This window comes from Bubalus bubalis, chromosome 20, assembly GCF_019923935.1.
Source record: "Bubalus bubalis isolate 160015118507 breed Murrah chromosome 20, NDDB_SH_1, whole genome shotgun sequence".
Lineage (NCBI taxonomy): Eukaryota > Metazoa > Chordata > Mammalia > Artiodactyla > Bovidae > Bubalus > Bubalus bubalis.
The window spans coordinates 50,602,935-50,620,657 of NC_059176.1; the positions used below are offsets into that span (position 1 = coordinate 50,602,935).

The window sequence follows — 17,723 nt, forward strand, 5'->3', positions numbered from 1 at the left end:
GGACCAACAGGGTAGTTATGGACATAAAAGTTTTAAGAGGTGTCACATACAGCGCTCACTACAGGTCAAGCCCTGCTCTGGATTCATTTGTTCCTCCCAGCAACCCATGAAGTATGCACAAAGTGTCCCCATTTTTACAAGCACACAGAGGGTAATGAGCCCAAGATCACACAAGTAGGAACTGGAAGAGCTGGGATTTGAACCCAGTCATGTGGGTGCAGGAACTTAAACTTTGATTGGCATTGATTTGTACCTTATATTCCAGAAAGATAAAGTAGCCAATATTTTTTGAACACCAACAGTCTGACAAGGTTGTCTTATTACCTCTATTTCATTTCATCTTCAGGGATATTATTACTGTGTCATCCCCATTTAACAGATGATGAAACTGAAGCACAGAGGGTACGTTATGTTTTTAGCTCAGAGCCACACAGTTACTCCCTGACAGAGTCTGGACTTGAACACAGATCTGTCTCCTCCAAATCTCAGCAGGTAAAAGAACCTCATGAAATGCTGAGCTCCTTCCCTCTTCTCTCAGATCCAGGAACCAACCACACAGACAAAGGGTCACATACATCAGCCGTCTGCACTGGCACCCAAGGGAGATAACCAGGTGCCTGAGACCGCAGGAGGGAATGGCCCCAACTCTCCCCACTCAGAGGGCTGAGGAAAGGCAATCCCTGATTTTTCCAAGAAGCTGGTCTAAGAACACAGAATGGAAACATCTGTGCCCCAGGCTCTGTTCTGGATGTGGCTCAGGCCACAGTCCGGAGGGCATCAGCTGGAGTCATCGTGTGCAGAAGAGGCTCTGGCCGGCTGAGGAAGGAGCCTCTGGCTGCTGCCCCAGGAGACAGAGAGGCCAGGCCAGGCAGGGAGCAAGGGAAGGGCCTGAGGCTTTGGCACTGCAGGGGGCAGGTTCTCTATCAACTGTGTGTGCTAAAGGGCTAGTGGAGGCCCTGGACACTAAGTAGGTTGGTTTGGGAGCCACAGCTCCCCCTCCCCATCCAAGTTGATTGGATAGCATCACCAACGCAATGGACATGAACTTGAGCAAGCTCCGGGAGTTGGTGATGGACAGGAAAGCCTGGCATGCTGCAGTCCATGGGGTCAGAAAGAGTCAGACCCCTGAACCCAAGGCGCCTCCCTTCTCTCTGCCTTTGGAGACAGGCCTGTGTAGGCATCTCTCAGCTCCTCCCCAGCCTGTCTGCTTTGGAGTCAGAGCAGATGTGACTGTGAATCCAGTCGCGGACCCCAGATCTGCCTCCCTTCACTCTGGGCTTCTGTTTCATCTTCCCCTGCTTATGGTCAGCCTTCTATATGCCCAGCAGGAAGGAATTTGCTTTTCCTAAAGGGAACACAAGCTCCCTAAATAAGGCAAGAGCATTCTGGCTGCTGAGCTGGACTCTGAAGAAGTGGAAAGTCAAGAATGTGCGGAAACAAGGGAGTCTGGGAGACCTCAGATGTGGGGGTGCCTGGAAGCAGTTTGTGTTTTTGACAAGAATCACTGGAGAGTCGGACGGACCCCTGGAAAGTGACGGAGGAAACTCATGTTATGAAAGAGAAACACTTTCACCACCAAGCAGAGCTTGTGGGGAAGGAGGGTCTGTGTAATCAGGAAGGATGTGACCAATAAACAAGACCTGGCAGGCAAGAGGAAACAAACAGAGAGGGTGGAGAAGGTGGACAGAGGGGAGGGAGCCGGCTCCATCTCCACGTCTGAGTCTCCAAGACTGGCAAGTCCAGGGGCCCTGGGAAGAGGGGGGCTGGGAGGGACCAGGGGTCTCTGGCACCCCTCCCCCATCTAGCAGATGAGGAAACTGACTCAGCAGCAGTGAGTGCCCTCCTCATGGGGGATGGGGCAGGTTTGTGCAGGACTAGGATGGACGGGGCAGAATCCCAGCCTGGAGGACGCTGCTGCCACACTTGTCACAAGCAGCGTGAGGCTGTGGACAGACAGCCGGCCTGGGGACAGGACACCTAGTCTTGACTCTGACTCTGCCACACGCAGGGTGACTCTGGACAAGTGTTGTCATCCCTGGGGCCCAGCTGTTCCTCCTCTATGATGAGAAGATTAAGTGTATCTCACTCAGTTGTGTCTGACTTTTTGCGACCCCATGGACTGCAGCCCACCAGGCTCCTCTGTCCGTGGGATTTCTCAGGTAAGAATACTGGAGTGGGTTGACATTCTCTTCTCCAGGGAATCTTCCCAACCCAGGGATCCAACCCAGGTCTCCTGCATTGCAGGAGGATTCTTAACCTTCTGAGACACCAGGGAAGCCCCTATGACGAGAAGGTTGAACTAAATATAGGATCATTACACTTTCTTTTGAGGGCCACAGTGAGGGGACTGGAGCAGCCTTGGAACTGTGACAAATGGCCCTTAACCTCTCAACAGGAGGGATGGAGCAGCCGCCCGGTGAACCGAGAGGCTTGGACAGCGAGCCCCTCAGGTGAGCCCACCCTGGACAGTTCTTTTACTGAAGCACAGAGACATTTCCATCCTCCTGGGAAGTGAGGTCCCAGGGTTGTGTTCAATTTGATTTAGAAAAATATAAGAATCTGAGGTTTCTGCACTGAGACTTGCAGAGGTCAATGCATACTTGCTTTTGTGGATGAAAAGTTAGGAAATAGTCAACCTAAGAAAGAATTGCAAACTTTATTGGAACCAACCTGAGAAGTGTAACTGGGGAGACAGTCTCTCAAGAAGCTCTGAGAACTGTTTCAAGGAGGTTAGGGTTGGAGATCAGTGTATGTGTTATTTGGGGGAAGGACACGAAACCAGCCCATGTCTTGGTAGAAGGTTACTTCACTCAGGAAGAACAGATATCATAGTTCATGCTTTTAGTGCTTTCTAAGCATGGACAGATGCAGGAAACTGTGTTCATAGAAAAGTCTCCTGAAAATATCTAAGTATGTGAGGGCAGGTTCGCCAGTTTTCTCAGAGTACAAAGTACAATCCTGACCTTTTTCCATGACTTCCTTTCAGAGTGGATTGCAGGTCAGTAAATTGCAGCAGCCAGTGACTTGATTCTTGTAGAACTGGGTGGTGGGCAACATTCTTTATCACACAATCTGTTTCCATCTTAATTCCAATCAAGGTTTGGAAGACTTCCCCACATCAGGTGAGAATTTCATTGATATGCCACTCAATGTGCAATTATTCATCTAGTCCTGGTAACAGTAGGTAACAAAATCCTCTGGAACAATTGTCTTACTTGTCTGTCAGGCTCTTGGAAATGGTCCCCACCTGTTGCTTCTTCCCATATCTCAAGTCACCTTATTATATTCATGGATCTTATAAAACTGTATATTAGGTCACCTGGTCATTATTGTTTTTATCAGAGGCTCAATGACACATTTGTTAGTGCAAGAGACAATATTCTTGTAAAACAGCAGACTATAAGTCATACAGCTAGTGACATTAATAAGGTCATAGGGAGGCAGTGTCATATAAAGTCACAAGGCTGGGGTTAGAAGAACAAAAATGGGTCTTTATATCAGGTCAGGTACTTCTGCCCTTCGGAAGGTCTGGTTAACACGTACTGCAGATGCACACTGCACACTTCAGGGCAGGGACGAGGTCAAAACAGGCAGAGACGAATTTTGTTTAAATTTTTCTTGTCTTGCCTTAAAATATGAATTTTATTTCATTGCTTCTTAAGATTTGCCTGTCATGGGAACCAAGTCCTGGAGCCCTCCCCATCCACCACCCCCGCCTCCGGGTGAAGAACTCATGCTTCATCCCAGTACAGGAGTGAGGGGCAGCGGGGGGTCCTTCCCCTCCCCTCCCTGACAGCTCTGCTTGCCTTGGGACCCTCTGGTCCTGCTGACTCCAGGATGCTGGGCTCTGGGTTTTGCGGCTGAGAACAGGAGACTAAGCACAATATTGGTGGCTTCCTGGCCACCAGTTATTATAAAGGCTGCTGGTCCCAATACACGTGTGAGCACAGACATATAGGCTCATACACAGGCAAACACGCGCTGGGTGTGCACGCAGGCACACACCTTTAAATACAGTTCTCCGGGGTCTGGTCCTTTAAGAGCTAAGGGGACAGAAAGTCTAGTGTTGGGGACACAACTGCTAGCTGTCTTGGGCTGGGCCATGCCCCCAGGGCCCGGGGAAGGTGCGAGTGGGGAGACATCAGGAAGGGCTTCCAGAGATGGGGGCTTTCATGAGAATAAAAATCTGCTCCATCCTGCCCAGCTCTGAGAAAATCTGAGGCAATTAGTGTATGTCAGATTTGCAGGTTTTTTCCTTTTATCTTTGTACTGAGATTAAAAAAAGAGCATTACAGTTGTAGGAGAAAGGGCAAGGCTTCATCTATGATTGATAGCAGGGTTCGATGGTATCCAGAAATTCCAGAGAATTAAAAAATCCATGTATATTTACATTTATTTAGATCATATTATGTGTTTGTCCTGGAAAAGCAGGAAGCAGCATGAGAAAACAGCTGACACATAGAAACACATGTCTGTGCAGCACAAACTCAAGCAACACAGTTTCCTAGACTGTGGCATCAGCAATACCCACCCATCCAACACCACCCATCAACAAAGTTTTGTAAAGAAACTTTTCATGTAAAAATATAGTTGCCCAGTAATTTTTACCCTTGAGACAATAAAATTTAAAGAAAAATAAAACACCCAGACTAACATCACCTTTAATGCTGGCAGTGGCGATGCCCTTCTCCCTGCAGAGGCAGGACATGCTGTTTTGATCATTGAGGCAGGAGGGCCACATCACTGCCCCTCACCAACACTCCAAACAGGAGTCTTCAAGACTCTTAGTCCCTACAATAGCCTACAATAGCCTCACAGGCCAGGTACTCAGTGTCAGCCACATCAAGCAGCAGCTGGATAGGACAGCCACAGTCAGCCGCTGGCCCCAGGCGCAAACCGAGCAGGTGAGTCTGTTGCTCCAGCTCACATCACTGGACCGCTGGGGCTGCCCATCCAGCTTCTTGTTGAACTGGTGGAGCTGACAGAGGACCAGAGCACTAGGGTGGAGAAGCACAAAAAGCACCATCTGCTCAGACAGGATACAGGTAGGGAACAGAGCTTTTTGTCTATGACTCGATCAAACCGCTTCACTATGAAGTTCACAGCTCCTTCCAGGAAGAAGCATATGAAGCACACAATCTCGAACAATGGGCTGGCTGATGCTGATACTGGTGGGGGCTTCTGATGAACGTGATGATGAGCCAGTCAGCATAGTTCTCTGGCCTCCTGAGCAGGCCTGGGAAGGCTGGCTTGAACCAGACCATGCCTCCAGGCTGGATATGATGCGGAACGCTTCAGTGGCATAGAGTACAGCAGCCACGAAGGCGAAGCAGTGGCAGTGATGACCCTGTTCTGGGCGGAGCCTGGAGGCAAGAACTTGATGTAGGTGGTGCCGAGGATGATGGTCGTTGAGAAGCAGGAGATGGAGAAGTAAAAGGCGTGGGCTCAGAGAAAGCCGTCCCAGGAGAAGGGGAAGCGGGATCGGAGCCCACAAAACTCCCCTATGAAGATGGTGAGGGTCACAGTGAAGCAGAGGCACCATGAACATGCACCAGTTAATTACGCCCCCCTTCACTGGCCCCCAGCGAGAAGGGCACACAGGTGGAGAGCAGCTGTCCCAAGTGGAGGAAGAAGCCCACGATGGGCTTGGTGCCCAGGCCTGAGGATGGGCACATGGTGATCATGGTGGTCAGGCAGGTCAAGCCTGCTTGTTTCTCAACCAAAGGCTTATGAATACTTAAACAGAGTTTGATGTTTTCTGGTTTCAGTTTTGTTTTGCCAGTTAAGCTCTGTTTCTGCCTCAATTCTTTTTTCTCTAGAAAATATACAACCACTGACCCCTAGAACTGATGTGCTGATCTGAACAAAGTAAGGACCACACTTACGTTCTCAGCCCAGAAAGGCTCCTGGTGGTTACTGTAAAGTCCCCCAAAATAGAAGCACAGCGCACCCCCGGCATGCAGCCTGCAGCCATTTCCTGCTTCCCTGCTTGTATAAATCCTGGCTGAGCGTTGCTGTGCTGGGAGTTGATTCTTTTGGGCAGTGAAACACCTTCTTGCCGGCTTCCTTAAGATAAAGCTGTTGCAGGAAGGCGGACCCCTTCCAGGGCCCGAAACTGGGCTCTTGTCTAACACTCGCAAATGAATTGTCCAAGGAGACACATGCGCTGACAAAGCAAGAGATTTTATTGGGAAACGGCACCTGGGTGGAAAGCAGTAGGGTAAGGGAACCCAGGAGAACTGCTCTGCTGCGTGGCTCCCAGTCTCGGGTTTTATGGTGCTGGGATTAGTTTCTGGGTGGTCTTTGGCCAATCATTCTAATTCAGAGTCTTTCCTAGTGGTGCATGCATCACTCAGCCAAGATGGATGCTAGCGAGAGGGATTCTGGGAAGTGGATGGACACACGGTTTCTCCTTTCAACCTTTTCGGAACTCTTCCGGTTGGTGGTGGCTTATTAGTATTCTTTATCAGGATCTCCTGTCATAAAACAACTCATGCAAATGGTTACTATGGTGCCTGGCCAGGGTGGGCAGTTTCAATCAGTGTGCTTCCCTTAACAACTCCCCCCTGAGAGACTTCATACTCAAGATACTTCTTGGGAATTGGGGTGGAGGTCTCTTTCTTCCGTAACTTCTTCCTGCTGTGAATGGGTGTAGGCCTGCCTAGCAAAGCAGAAGTCTCTCTCTACCAAATCTAAGTCAAGGTATTTTTTTGCCTTAAACCAGCATTCACCCTTATAATAACAGCAATTTAGTTGGAAACTGTTGGCCCCTCTCAGAGATGAAATAGACAGGTGCCAAACAGGAGACCTAACAGGATGGTCATCTCTGGTCCCCGGAAAGAGGAGGCAACAATTGGGGTGAGGGCTGCAGGGTTTGTGACCCTTTTTGATTGCTTAGTGGTGAGGCAACAGAGCTGTGCTCCAGGAATCTTGTGTTCAGTCTGAAGTTACCATCTTCCACCTGGGTGGGGGCTCAAAGACATTGTTATGCATATTTCTTTGAGTAGGAACCAGGACTCTGTCTGGAGGCTCTACCAACCTTTGATTGTTTCTCCTGTTTCTGTATCCCCTCCCTTCCCTGATTAGCAATTATTTGAATCCACCCTTTGCAACTCAGGGAAGGTCAAGGAGGCTGAAAGAAGCCTATATCCTACAGATAAGAAATGGAGAACACACAACAGATCTCTACTCCAGGGCCCCACAGAGTTCTACTCAGTTTTAATTTAGGGAACTAGGAGACTATGACTGTGATAACTTCCTGTCAAAATGCAGCATAGGACTGCCTCAGCTTGGAGTATAGACACTGAAATGGAAGTATTTCTGAGTTCCAAATTCTAGATCTGAGTCTTGCATGATTAAAATCTCAATCCCTTGGTCTGCCATTTTGGTGTAACAGACCCAATTAGAAGTAGTTGGAGGAGTGATAACTGGAATTTAGTAGACAAAATAAATCTCATTTCTTTTTAGAAGAATAGGCCTGAAACCCAGTCTGGACCTGGCACTTCAGGGAGACTTGTAGCCAGGTAGCCAGTTGCCTAGTTTAATAAAAAGTAAGGTTGCAGTTACTAGCTTTCAGCAGATATCGTTTTGAGAATGGTGGCATCCAAGCCTGAGACGACTCAGAAAACTCAAGTGTTTAGCAATACAAGGTCTAATCTGAAAGTACACCCATAGCATCAACTAGTTATTTCCTAGGATGTCTAAACCATAGCTACTATATTTTGACTTTTAATTGTAAACTTTTCCTTAATATCCAAAGCAGATGTCACCGTTAATGAAGTCAGTGTTTCTCTAGGTATGAGAAGGCCCAAGAATTGGGACTCATAAAATCTTCTCCTGAAAAGATCTAACTATCTGAAGGCCCGTTCTGAGAGTTTTTCCCAGAGCACACAGTGCCTCATTCCTGATTTTCATCCTGAACTCCTTTCAGGAGCATTGAAAGTCAGCAGTTGCAGTGGCCATGATTTAATCTTTGTAGATGTAGATGGCAAGTGTCAGTCTTCAGTTGACAGAGCCCCTTTTTGCTCATAAACTTGACCATGATTTTGAGCGGGGCATTTCATGACCATTTTATCCCATGGTGCTGAAAATGTCCATTCTCAGGTTTGACAAAGATGTTGTTGACAGGCCACTCAATGTGCTGTTACTGGACTAGGCCATAAAACAGTATCCAAAATTCTCTGGACCACCTGTCTTACTAGCCTCTTGGTCCAGGAAAATATTCCCTCTTGTTGCTTCTTCCCATATCTAGAGTTACACTGTTACCATCATCGATCTCATATGGAACTATATATTATTCTATTAGAGGCCTCACACACACGTTTGACGGTGTAAGAAACAGTAATTTTGTAAAACAGGTGAACTACAAATAACATAGGCAGAAGTATTAGTAAAGTCACAAGTAAGACTTAAGTTAAGAGCTTCCATTAGATGTAGCCCAGTATATCTCAGGTCATCTGACTTAATCTGTTCTGTAGAATCTTTATCTTCCAGGGAAATTATATATTGGCACCGTCTATAAGGCATATAGCCCCCTTTTCTAGTGTTACCGATTGTCTAGATTGATTGTCCTTAGTATGATCTAATTGTTTCCAACACATAGGAGACTTTAAACCTAAATTACCATAGCCTGGTGTTATCTATATAAATCCATCCCATAATTGTGGGAGATTTTTTCCTCCTTTGCTGAAACTTTTCTTGTTGCTCTGATTGAGCTTGAGTAATAGAAAAAAAGCTCAAATTTATGGCCAGAGTCAGAGCAGGCATAATTAATTGGCCCAGTGAGGGGATCCCATCTAGTAATATCACAGTAACCTGCATATGACTATAATTTTTTTTTAAGTAAATTTTCTCAGGGCCAACCAGTTAGAGTCTTGTAGTAGAGAAATTTAACAAGGTAACCCAGAACTAGACAAGGTAATTGGCCACAAACCCAACAATTGAATTGATTTCTAAAACTAGCATAGAATCAGGCCTATGATAGAAAAGCATTTGATTTATATGCAGAGGTCTAAGAAGTCAAGAAAACATAAATGATCATACAAATCAGGTCCAGCATCTTGGGCAAGCTGTCTACCTCTGATGTTGTCTTCTCACCCTGGTGTAGTGTAGTTTCTCCTGCTTGAGCATCATTTTAAGGTGAGATCAGGTCAGCTGTCTTCTCTATAGACCAATCCAGTGTAGGGGCCTTTAGAAGTGGGAATTAATCTAAGAGTTAATTTCCCTTCAGTTTCATTGTGCATGAGCTAGAGACAGTCCCTTAAATTATGTCTTTTTCCAGTCCTGGTTGCAGGTCATGAAGCATCTGATCTTCACCCAAAGAGAGATTACTCAAATAAACTTCAGAAACAAATTTAGGGTGTTCTTTAAGAATTCAATTAAATTTTACATTAATATCACATAACAGCAAAGAACTATCTAAGAGATGAGTCTTACTAGATGCAGACCTCCATTAACAAACTGGGATTTAACATTTTTTTGAAATATCTTTTTCTCCCTAAACTTACCCTCATTTTTATCAAATATAACCAAATTAAGGCTAGTTTGTTTGCAAAATAAGTCTGTTCTCACTAATTTTGGTCTGATGATTTATATAACCATAATTGATTATAGACTTTTTATTTTGCTGAAACATTTAGAGTCTCAGACTGAACTTACTGGAAACCTAAGAATTTCCAATTTTTGGAGGAGTCAGATACAGAGAAAATATAATTGTTTTGTTTATAACATTTAATTTTACCAAAGTATTGTCATAATTAGTTTGAGAGGAAGGTTTTCCCTACTCCCTGAAAACCCATAATTTTTCAGATAGAAACCATAAAAGTTATAAGCATATTCACTGGTTCATTCAGTCCTTTTGTTAACTTTTGTGACATCAGGTTTTCCATTAGAATACCAGGACATATCAGAATGTTAAGAACTCCATATAATTTCTCGGATATCTGTATTAGTAATTTTACCATACATTATAACATGAGCGGATTTATTACTCATTTGATAATCTTTTTCATGTAATTTAACCAACCAAATAAACACAGTTTAATCTCTCTCTTTGGGATGTTTCAGGGGCCCTCTGAAGCATCCCAAAGTTAGCTAGAGGTCAAAAGAACTTCAAAAGAATTCTATTTAGGAAGTTTTATCAAAAAGATCAATTGAAAGGGTTTAGAACATTTGGTCAGATTTAGTCAATGTTGATGGGTGTATCATTCAGCTTGTTGATATGTCATAATAGGCCTAAATACCAAGGCTCAAGGTCTAGTGAAAGTCAGCTCCGCCATCTTGGACCTAGTTGACTCTAACCAGTTTTCTTATGGCTGTGTCATTTCTAACAAAATCCATTTATCTAATTGTAATCCAATTTTAGAAAATCCTGATCATGCATAACTCTTTTTAGTATTTTTTCATACCTTTTTTTTTTAATTGAAAAACACTTCCTACTTTCCTTTAGCAACCAAGAACTAACTTTTGTATTAGCATTTTATAGATTGGTGAACATTAATACCAGTGATAATTTCTAAAACCCTTGCTTTCTTAGAACATTTTAGGATGGCACCAAACATTATTCATTTATAGTCCCAAATCTCTTTCATTTCTCTGTAAAAGGAAATTAGTGTTTAGTAGTAAATGTTTCAAAATCTTATTTTATTTGGAAATGACCTAACTATTCAATAGACTTCCAACACTTAGCACACTTGGCACAACCCTTAGAAATTTAAGTCACGCCAATCTGGAGAGACTATTTTAGACAGATGTTTCTAAAGAATAGCTCATATCTCATTTACATTTTTTAGAAGTTTCTTCACTCGAGGTAATTTCCTATTGACAAACTTGTAACAGATATCATATTTAACTTATATTAAACCTAGGTACAATGAAAATATTCTACTTAATGTTAATTACTCTAAGACATATCTATATTAGATAGGTCAACAAACAAACATTAATATCAGGTGTTTAATACCGAATATTTCCCAGTTCACATGAACCTGGAATGTGTTTAATTTAGAATTATTTGATTTGTAAGTGCTTACCTTTTTCTAAGCCAAATAAATAGAGCTCATTTACAAATTAACCTCAAAAATATTACCCAGAGACAAAGACATACCAAGACATATTTAGACAGACACAGTGCAAGATCTAGCTTCATTTTCTAAGTTTAGTCATGAATTGGATATTACAATATAAAATTTACTAGTTTATAAAAAAACAGTTGAAATAAATAAAAATTTTAAAGCCTTTTTCCCCTTTTACCTCGGTCTCAGGAGTTAGAGATGGTCTAGATTAAGTGTTCCTGAGAGCCCTGGTCTCAAGCACAGGAAAAGAAAATCAAGTTCTAACAAAATGGCGGCAGGTCTAAACCAAATGGTGGCCAGACAAAGCAAAATGGCCATCAAAAATCAGAACACAGAGTTAAAACACACACATATAAACCTGGCAGTCCTCATCAGACACTCCCTTAAATACAAGAATACAGTCTCTCAGAAAACCTCCTATAGAGACACAGAACTTCAGATCCAAGTACTAACAACAAAGATTTCAAAGGGAGGAAAGGAAGCCAGGTTGAAAGAAGAAGGGGGAAGAGGCGGGAGAGGGGGGCGAAAGAGGTGGCCTTACAGATGTCTCCTGCCACCTATAGATACCCAGGCATTATGGGACTTTACCCTGGGCCTCCAGAGAAGGGAGGACTGGAACTCGGCCCTACCAGAAATAAGACCAGACCAGAACCAGAATTCGAGTTATCTGCCAAGAGGAGGTGATCAGTTTCCAATCCTTAGCTCAGGCTGAGGGCCCTTCAGCCAGATTCCTGCGTCCAGGACCGGGGGACTAGAAAAATGGGGAAGGATAGGAAGGCTTACGGAGAGGAAAGAGAGAGGGAAGGGGAGGGAGGTCAATAAAGTCTCTTGTTCCTTACCGGTCAGGGCACTCTGGCCAGTTGTCTGCGTCAGGAGGAGACCAGGGACAAAAGGGTCCCAGTTGCGGCCACTGGGTCTGGTCCATTGGCAGGCAAGCTGGCCCCTGAGTATGTCGAGTGGTCATGATGTCGGTCTCAGCGAAGAAGAGTCCCGCCAGAGTTGCCATTTGTTGCAGGAAGGCGGACCCCTTCCAGGGCCCGAAACTGGGCTCTTGTCTAACACTCGGAAATGAATTGTCCGAGGAGACACATGTGCTGACAAAGCAAGAGATTTTATTGGGAAACAGCACCCGGGTGGAGAGCAGTAGGGTAAGGGAACCCAGAACTGCTCTGCCGCGTGGTGTGTCCTTTTGATTTTTCTCGAACCCTTCCGGTGGTAGCTTATTAGTTCCGTGTTTCTTACTGGGACCTCCTGTTGTAAGACAACTCATACAAGTGGTTACTAGGGTTCCTGGCCAGGGTGGGTGGTTGTGTTGGTGTGGTTCCCCTAACAGTATGACCCTGTAATCAAGAAAAACATGGTTTTCTACTTTTAATACAATCTTGCCCGTGTATGTCTTCAGTTGTGAAGATCATTGGTTCCTGCATGGATCTCTAAATTTTTTCAGTATTTTGCAGTTGGAGCTCTTTTGTCAAGATCTGGTAAGTGGGAGGAAACTCCATGCGCAGGTCTTCCTGTTACTCCATAAAAAGGATTCTTCCATCAAGGGCACTAAATTAAAGGCAGAAAGGAAACAAAAGTGTGAAAAGCCTGCCGCGTTCCCAGAGGAGTCTGCAGGCAAGGGAGGGAGAAGATGGGGTCAGCTTTCTAGGGAACTGAATCCAGCCCCAGCTCTGTGGTTCCGAAAGTCATGATGCCCGAGGCAGGCACTGGCATGAGACCTGAGCCCCCCTGCCAGCCACTCCAGTCCCCGGAAGCAGAAGGGGTTCTAGTGTGTTGCTGGGGCAGAGAGCAGGAGGGTAAGGGGACCCAGGGGAACAGCTCTGCCACATGGCTCACAGTCTTGGGTTTTATGGAGATGGGATTAGTCTCCGGGTTGTCCATAGCCAATCATTCTGACTCAGAGTCCTTCCTGGTGGTGCATGCCTTGTTCAGCCAAGATGGATGCCAGAGAGAAGGATTGCCGAAGGTGGTCGGACACACGGTGTGTCCTTTTCACCTTTCTCGAACTCTTCCGTTTGGTGGTAGCTTCTTCGTTCCGTGTTTCTTACCGGGACCTCCTGTTGTAAGACAACTCATACAGGTGGTTACTAGGGTTCCTGGCCAGGGTGGGTGGTTGTGTCAGTGTGCTTCCCCTAACAGTATGACCTGTAATCAAGAAAAAAATGGTTTTCTACTTGTAATACAACCTTGCCCATGTATGTTTTCAGCTGTGAAGAACATTGGTTCCTGCGTGGATCTCTAAATTATTCCAGTATTTTGCAGCTGGAGCTCTTTTGTCAGATCTGATAAGTGGGAGGGAACTCCATGCGCAGGTCTTCCTGTTACTCATAGTAAGGATTCTTCCAACAAGGGCACTAAATTAAAGGCAAAAAGGAAACAAAACTGTGAAAAGCCTGCTGTGTTCACAGAGGAGTCTGCAGGCAAGGGAGGGAGAAGAGGGGTTCAGCTTTCTAGGGAGCTGAATCCAGTCCCAGCTCTGTGTTCCAGTCCTGATGCCCGAGGCAGGCGCTGCCAGGGCATCTGCGCCCCTCTCCCCCACTCAAGTCCCCGGAAGGAGGAGGGGTTCTAGTGTGTTGGCGGGACACAGCCTTAGATCACCACAGTGTGAGGAAGAAAGAAGGTCTGAAGCAGTCTCCCCTTTTAAGACGGGACAGATCACTTGATTTGGCCAGAGTGTGTCCCCTGGGGTGGGGGTGGGGTGGGGGCGCGCCAGGGGTGGATTTCCAGTGAGACGATTCCCTGCAGGAGCAGAGTCAGGGACTGACTCATCATACAATCTTTTTCTCACCTTTGACCTACTAAACTGGAAAAAACCAAATCCTCCAAGTTGATCCACAGAAAGTGGTGGAAATGTTCATGAGTATTTTTTTCAAACCACCGTCCAACATGGGCTGATGCACAGACGTGGGTGATGATTGTGTTCACAGTGGAGGAGCCGCACCTCGTCCCAGGCAAAGCCCAGCACTCATCTCTCGGTGTTTGGCTTCTTGAGGGATGACCAGACAAGCCAGAGTTCAGTAACATGGGACGAGCTAAAGGGCCTCCGGAAGCTAAAAGAGGCAAAGGGGACTCTCCCCTGGGGCATCAGAGACAGAGCAGCCCTGCTGACACCTTGTTTCAAAATGCTGACCTCCAGAACTGTGAGAGAACAGGTTTCTGCTGTTTTAAGCCCAGGCTTGTGATAATTTGTTGCAAATCTAGGAAACCAGATTTAATTTCCAGAAATGAAAAATATATTCTTTCTCATATTTTTTAAAAAAATTCTCAGAAACACTTGTTGACCTCCTGCCCTAGAGCATGGTGGTCACTTGGATCCCAGGACCCCTTGTCATATCCTGTGTCCCCCAGCGTCTGAGACTCACAAGGGAGGGTCCACTCATCTAGAGAAGGCTGGTCGGTCCAAACACCCACAGGAGCCAGAGGGAAGGAAGGAAGTAAAGGGTATGGAGAGGACTAGGGCCCTGGAGAGGACCATCTGCACCTCTCAAAGGTGGTGAAAAAGCAAGATGCCGTGTGCATGACATGGTCTCATGTCTATAAAATCGAAAAAAAAAGATACAGTTACGGCCTACAAACATGTATGCATGTATGTACACACATGTCTAAAAAATGATTTCAAAGCTTGTGACACATGTTGAAGGCTGTACATGAAGTTGAGGACACGGATGCTCCCTGGATGGAGGGCTGGATGCTCCTGTGAGCAGGCAGGAAGCCTGGCCATGCCCAAGGAGGGAAACTGGGCACATGAGAGATGATCACAGTCCTGCTTTATGTTGATTATACATGAGAATAAGAGAAATATAGAAAACTACACAAAGATATAAATGGAAAACAGTACAGAGGGCATAAAGCTGCTCAGCTCCAACCACCCCCTCTATCGCACCCCCAAGGGCACACAGCCCAGTGACACCAGATATCCTGTGCTTCTAAAGGAGCAGGAAATCTGGATTTTCTTGTGAAATGAAAACACTGCAGCTTCCAGCCTCTTAGGGAAGAAACAATACTGATTCTACACCATGTCTTCCAGGAAACACCATGAAGAAAAGCAAAACAAATCCTCGGGGCCACCTCCAGTACAAGCCAGTTTGCACCCCTAATCTGGACCAAACCAGGCTTGCATGAGGTTATGTCTAGAGGGAGTCCAAGGCCTCTGGGTCCTCTCTGAGGGGGAGGTGGAGAACCGTGAGACCATAAATTGCCTCATGTACATTCAACTCAAATTCTGTTACCAAATGAATTTTTTTTTTAAGTTGTTTCCAATTTTGAGAGACTCGAAGGTCTGAGATTGTTATAAGGACCATTCTACCTTGCAATCTCCATAGATAATGGTACGCAGCACAACAGGCCCAAAATGTTCATGGTTTGGGGTCAGACCAAACATGGCTGTGAGATTTGGGGATGAGACAAGTCTCCTGACAAGGCCAAGGCTGATGGGTGGGGAGAACCATTATGGAGCAGCTGTGCGCTTACCCAAGTGTCTGAGCCATTGGTTCCAACTCCACAGATTCTGAGCCTCAGCCGTTACAGGCTCCTGAGCCTGTTCCAGGCATCTGACTTAATCTACCTCCAGGGCTGAATTTTTCTCTGATAGGTCCTCAGCGAAGGTTACTCGCATACCAGTGACCTACCGGACCATCACAGCACTGTGTCTACCGGGCTGACATCTCAAGACAAGGGCTCCGTTTACGTCATGTGCTCCTGCCTCTTCCGCCTGCTGCAGCTCTTCTCCACCTGTGTGGCCTTCTCGCTTGTGGCTGACATGGGCATTCGGAGAGGGGCCGTAGGTAACTGGTCCATGTCCTTCTGGTGCGTCTGCTTCGTTGTAACTCTCATCATCTCCATAATCGACGTATGTGAGCTCTGGTCCCACTTTCGTTACTTCTGGTGCAACTTCTCCATCACCTATGCCTGCTACGCCACTCTCTTCTGTCTCTCAGCCTCCATCATCTACTCCGTCACCTACGTCCAGTTCCTGCCTTATGGTCCTTACAGGGACCGGGCAATCGCTGCCACTGCATTCTCCTGCATTGCGTCTGGGCCCTGGATGCAGCCCTCATGAGAAACTGCTATGATTGCGATGATGTCACCTGCTACGTGCACACCATGCCAGGCCTGCTGAAGGTGCTGGAGACCTTCATGGCCGGTGTCATCTTCACCTTCATCAGCTACACCTCCTTGTACCTGGACCGGCCGGCCCTGGAGTGGTGTGTGGCTGTGTACTCCATCTGCTTCATCCCAGCAGCCCTGGCCATCATGTTGAACCTGGGCGAATGGCAATGCAGGCTACCTGGGCCCTTCCCCCTCTTCCAGCTTGTGCTCAGCCTGCTCTCCGTCCTCCTCTATGTCAGCGCTCTGGTCCTCTAGGCACTCTACCAGTTCAATGAGGAGTTTGGCGGACAGCTCCAGCGGTCGAGTGATATGGGCTGCATCAATGGGCTCACCTACAACCTGTGCTTCTGGGACCGGAAACTGACTGTGGCCATCCTGACAGCCGCCAACCTGCTGGTTTACATGGCTGACATGGTGTACTGGGCCCGCCAGGTTTCTGTAGGGACTAGGGGTCAGTCCAGTGCTCACGATCCCTTCCACTCACAGGAGGTGTCTTTACAGAGCTCTGTCAGCCCCTGATGTCCTCTTCCTGGCTCTCCTCTCTCCCTGCTCACATTCTTCCCCACTCAGCTCATGCTCTTTTCTATTCCTTCCCTCCTTCTGCTCTGTCTGCTTCCTGTCTTGTGTGGTTGCACACATTCTGTTTTCCTTCTTTCTCTTGCTTCTCTCATTTTTTCTACATTTTTCTACTGTTTGCCCCTTTCCTGGTCATCCTTGCTTTTCTCATCTCCTGTGTCCTGACCAACTGTGCCCATTTATGTTCTCCTGATCAGAACAGCCTGGTATAAATCAAGCTTCCACTCAAGATCAAATTCAAAAACAAGATAGAAAAGATTGAAAATAACCCAAGTGTTCATCTTTAGGATGCGGATTAATAAACGATGATGTAGTGCAAGAGGGAATACTCTGCAACAGTGATAGGTAAATATCTCCTGCTGCTGCTCTGCTAAGTCGAGTCAGTCGTGTCAGACTCTGCGTAACCCCATAGATGGCAGCCTACCAGGCTCCCGCGTTCCTGGGATTCTCCAGGCAGGAACACTGGAGTGGGTTGCCATTGCCTTCTCGGAAATATCTCCAGGAGACATGAAATAAAAATAGTTAAGATATAAATCAACATGGAGCATACTATATTTTATATAATAAAAATGAGGGCAAAAAATATTAAATACACCTGCATGTGGTTGATTTTCATCAAGAAGCACAGGAAGGACTCCCCTGAGTTCATTGGAATAGTTACCTGGTCTGGGTGGGGGAAGGGAGCTGAGGAGAGAATGAATGGAGCCACAGGTAGAAGTGAGGTTTCTCAGAATATGGCTGTTTCAGAATATTTTTATTTGGAACCATGTAAATATTCCCTTCTTAAAAAATAAAATTTACATTTGAAAAATGTACCAACTGGAGAAGAAGAGTCAGGGGACAGGTAGTTGGCAGACTGTCGGGAGCAGGAGCTCCGCCCATGGCAAAGGTCATGAGGAAGGAGACTTGGCATACGCAAAGGCGGGATCGAGCTTCAGGAGTCCCCCTGGAAATTCTTGAGCA

General features: G+C 46.1%; 1 protein-coding gene and 1 pseudogene across 1 annotated transcript in view; both read left to right on the forward strand.

The window, feature by feature from the left end:
* The first annotated feature begins 1,732 nt into the window (after positions 1–1,732).
* Positions 1,733–17,723, forward strand: part of LOC102406542 (myeloid-associated differentiation marker) — a 109,619-nt gene continuing 93,628 nt past the window's right edge. Inside the window, exons 1-2 of the mRNA XM_045163689.1 lie at positions 1,733–2,159; positions 2,340–2,450. Coding sequence (XP_045019624.1) covers positions 2,374–2,450 — 77 coding nt within the window. The 5' untranslated portion in view covers positions 1,733–2,159; positions 2,340–2,373. The remainder of the gene's footprint in view (positions 2,160–2,339; positions 2,451–17,723) is intronic.
* On the forward strand, positions 13,816–17,207 carry LOC123465193 (annotated as a pseudogene).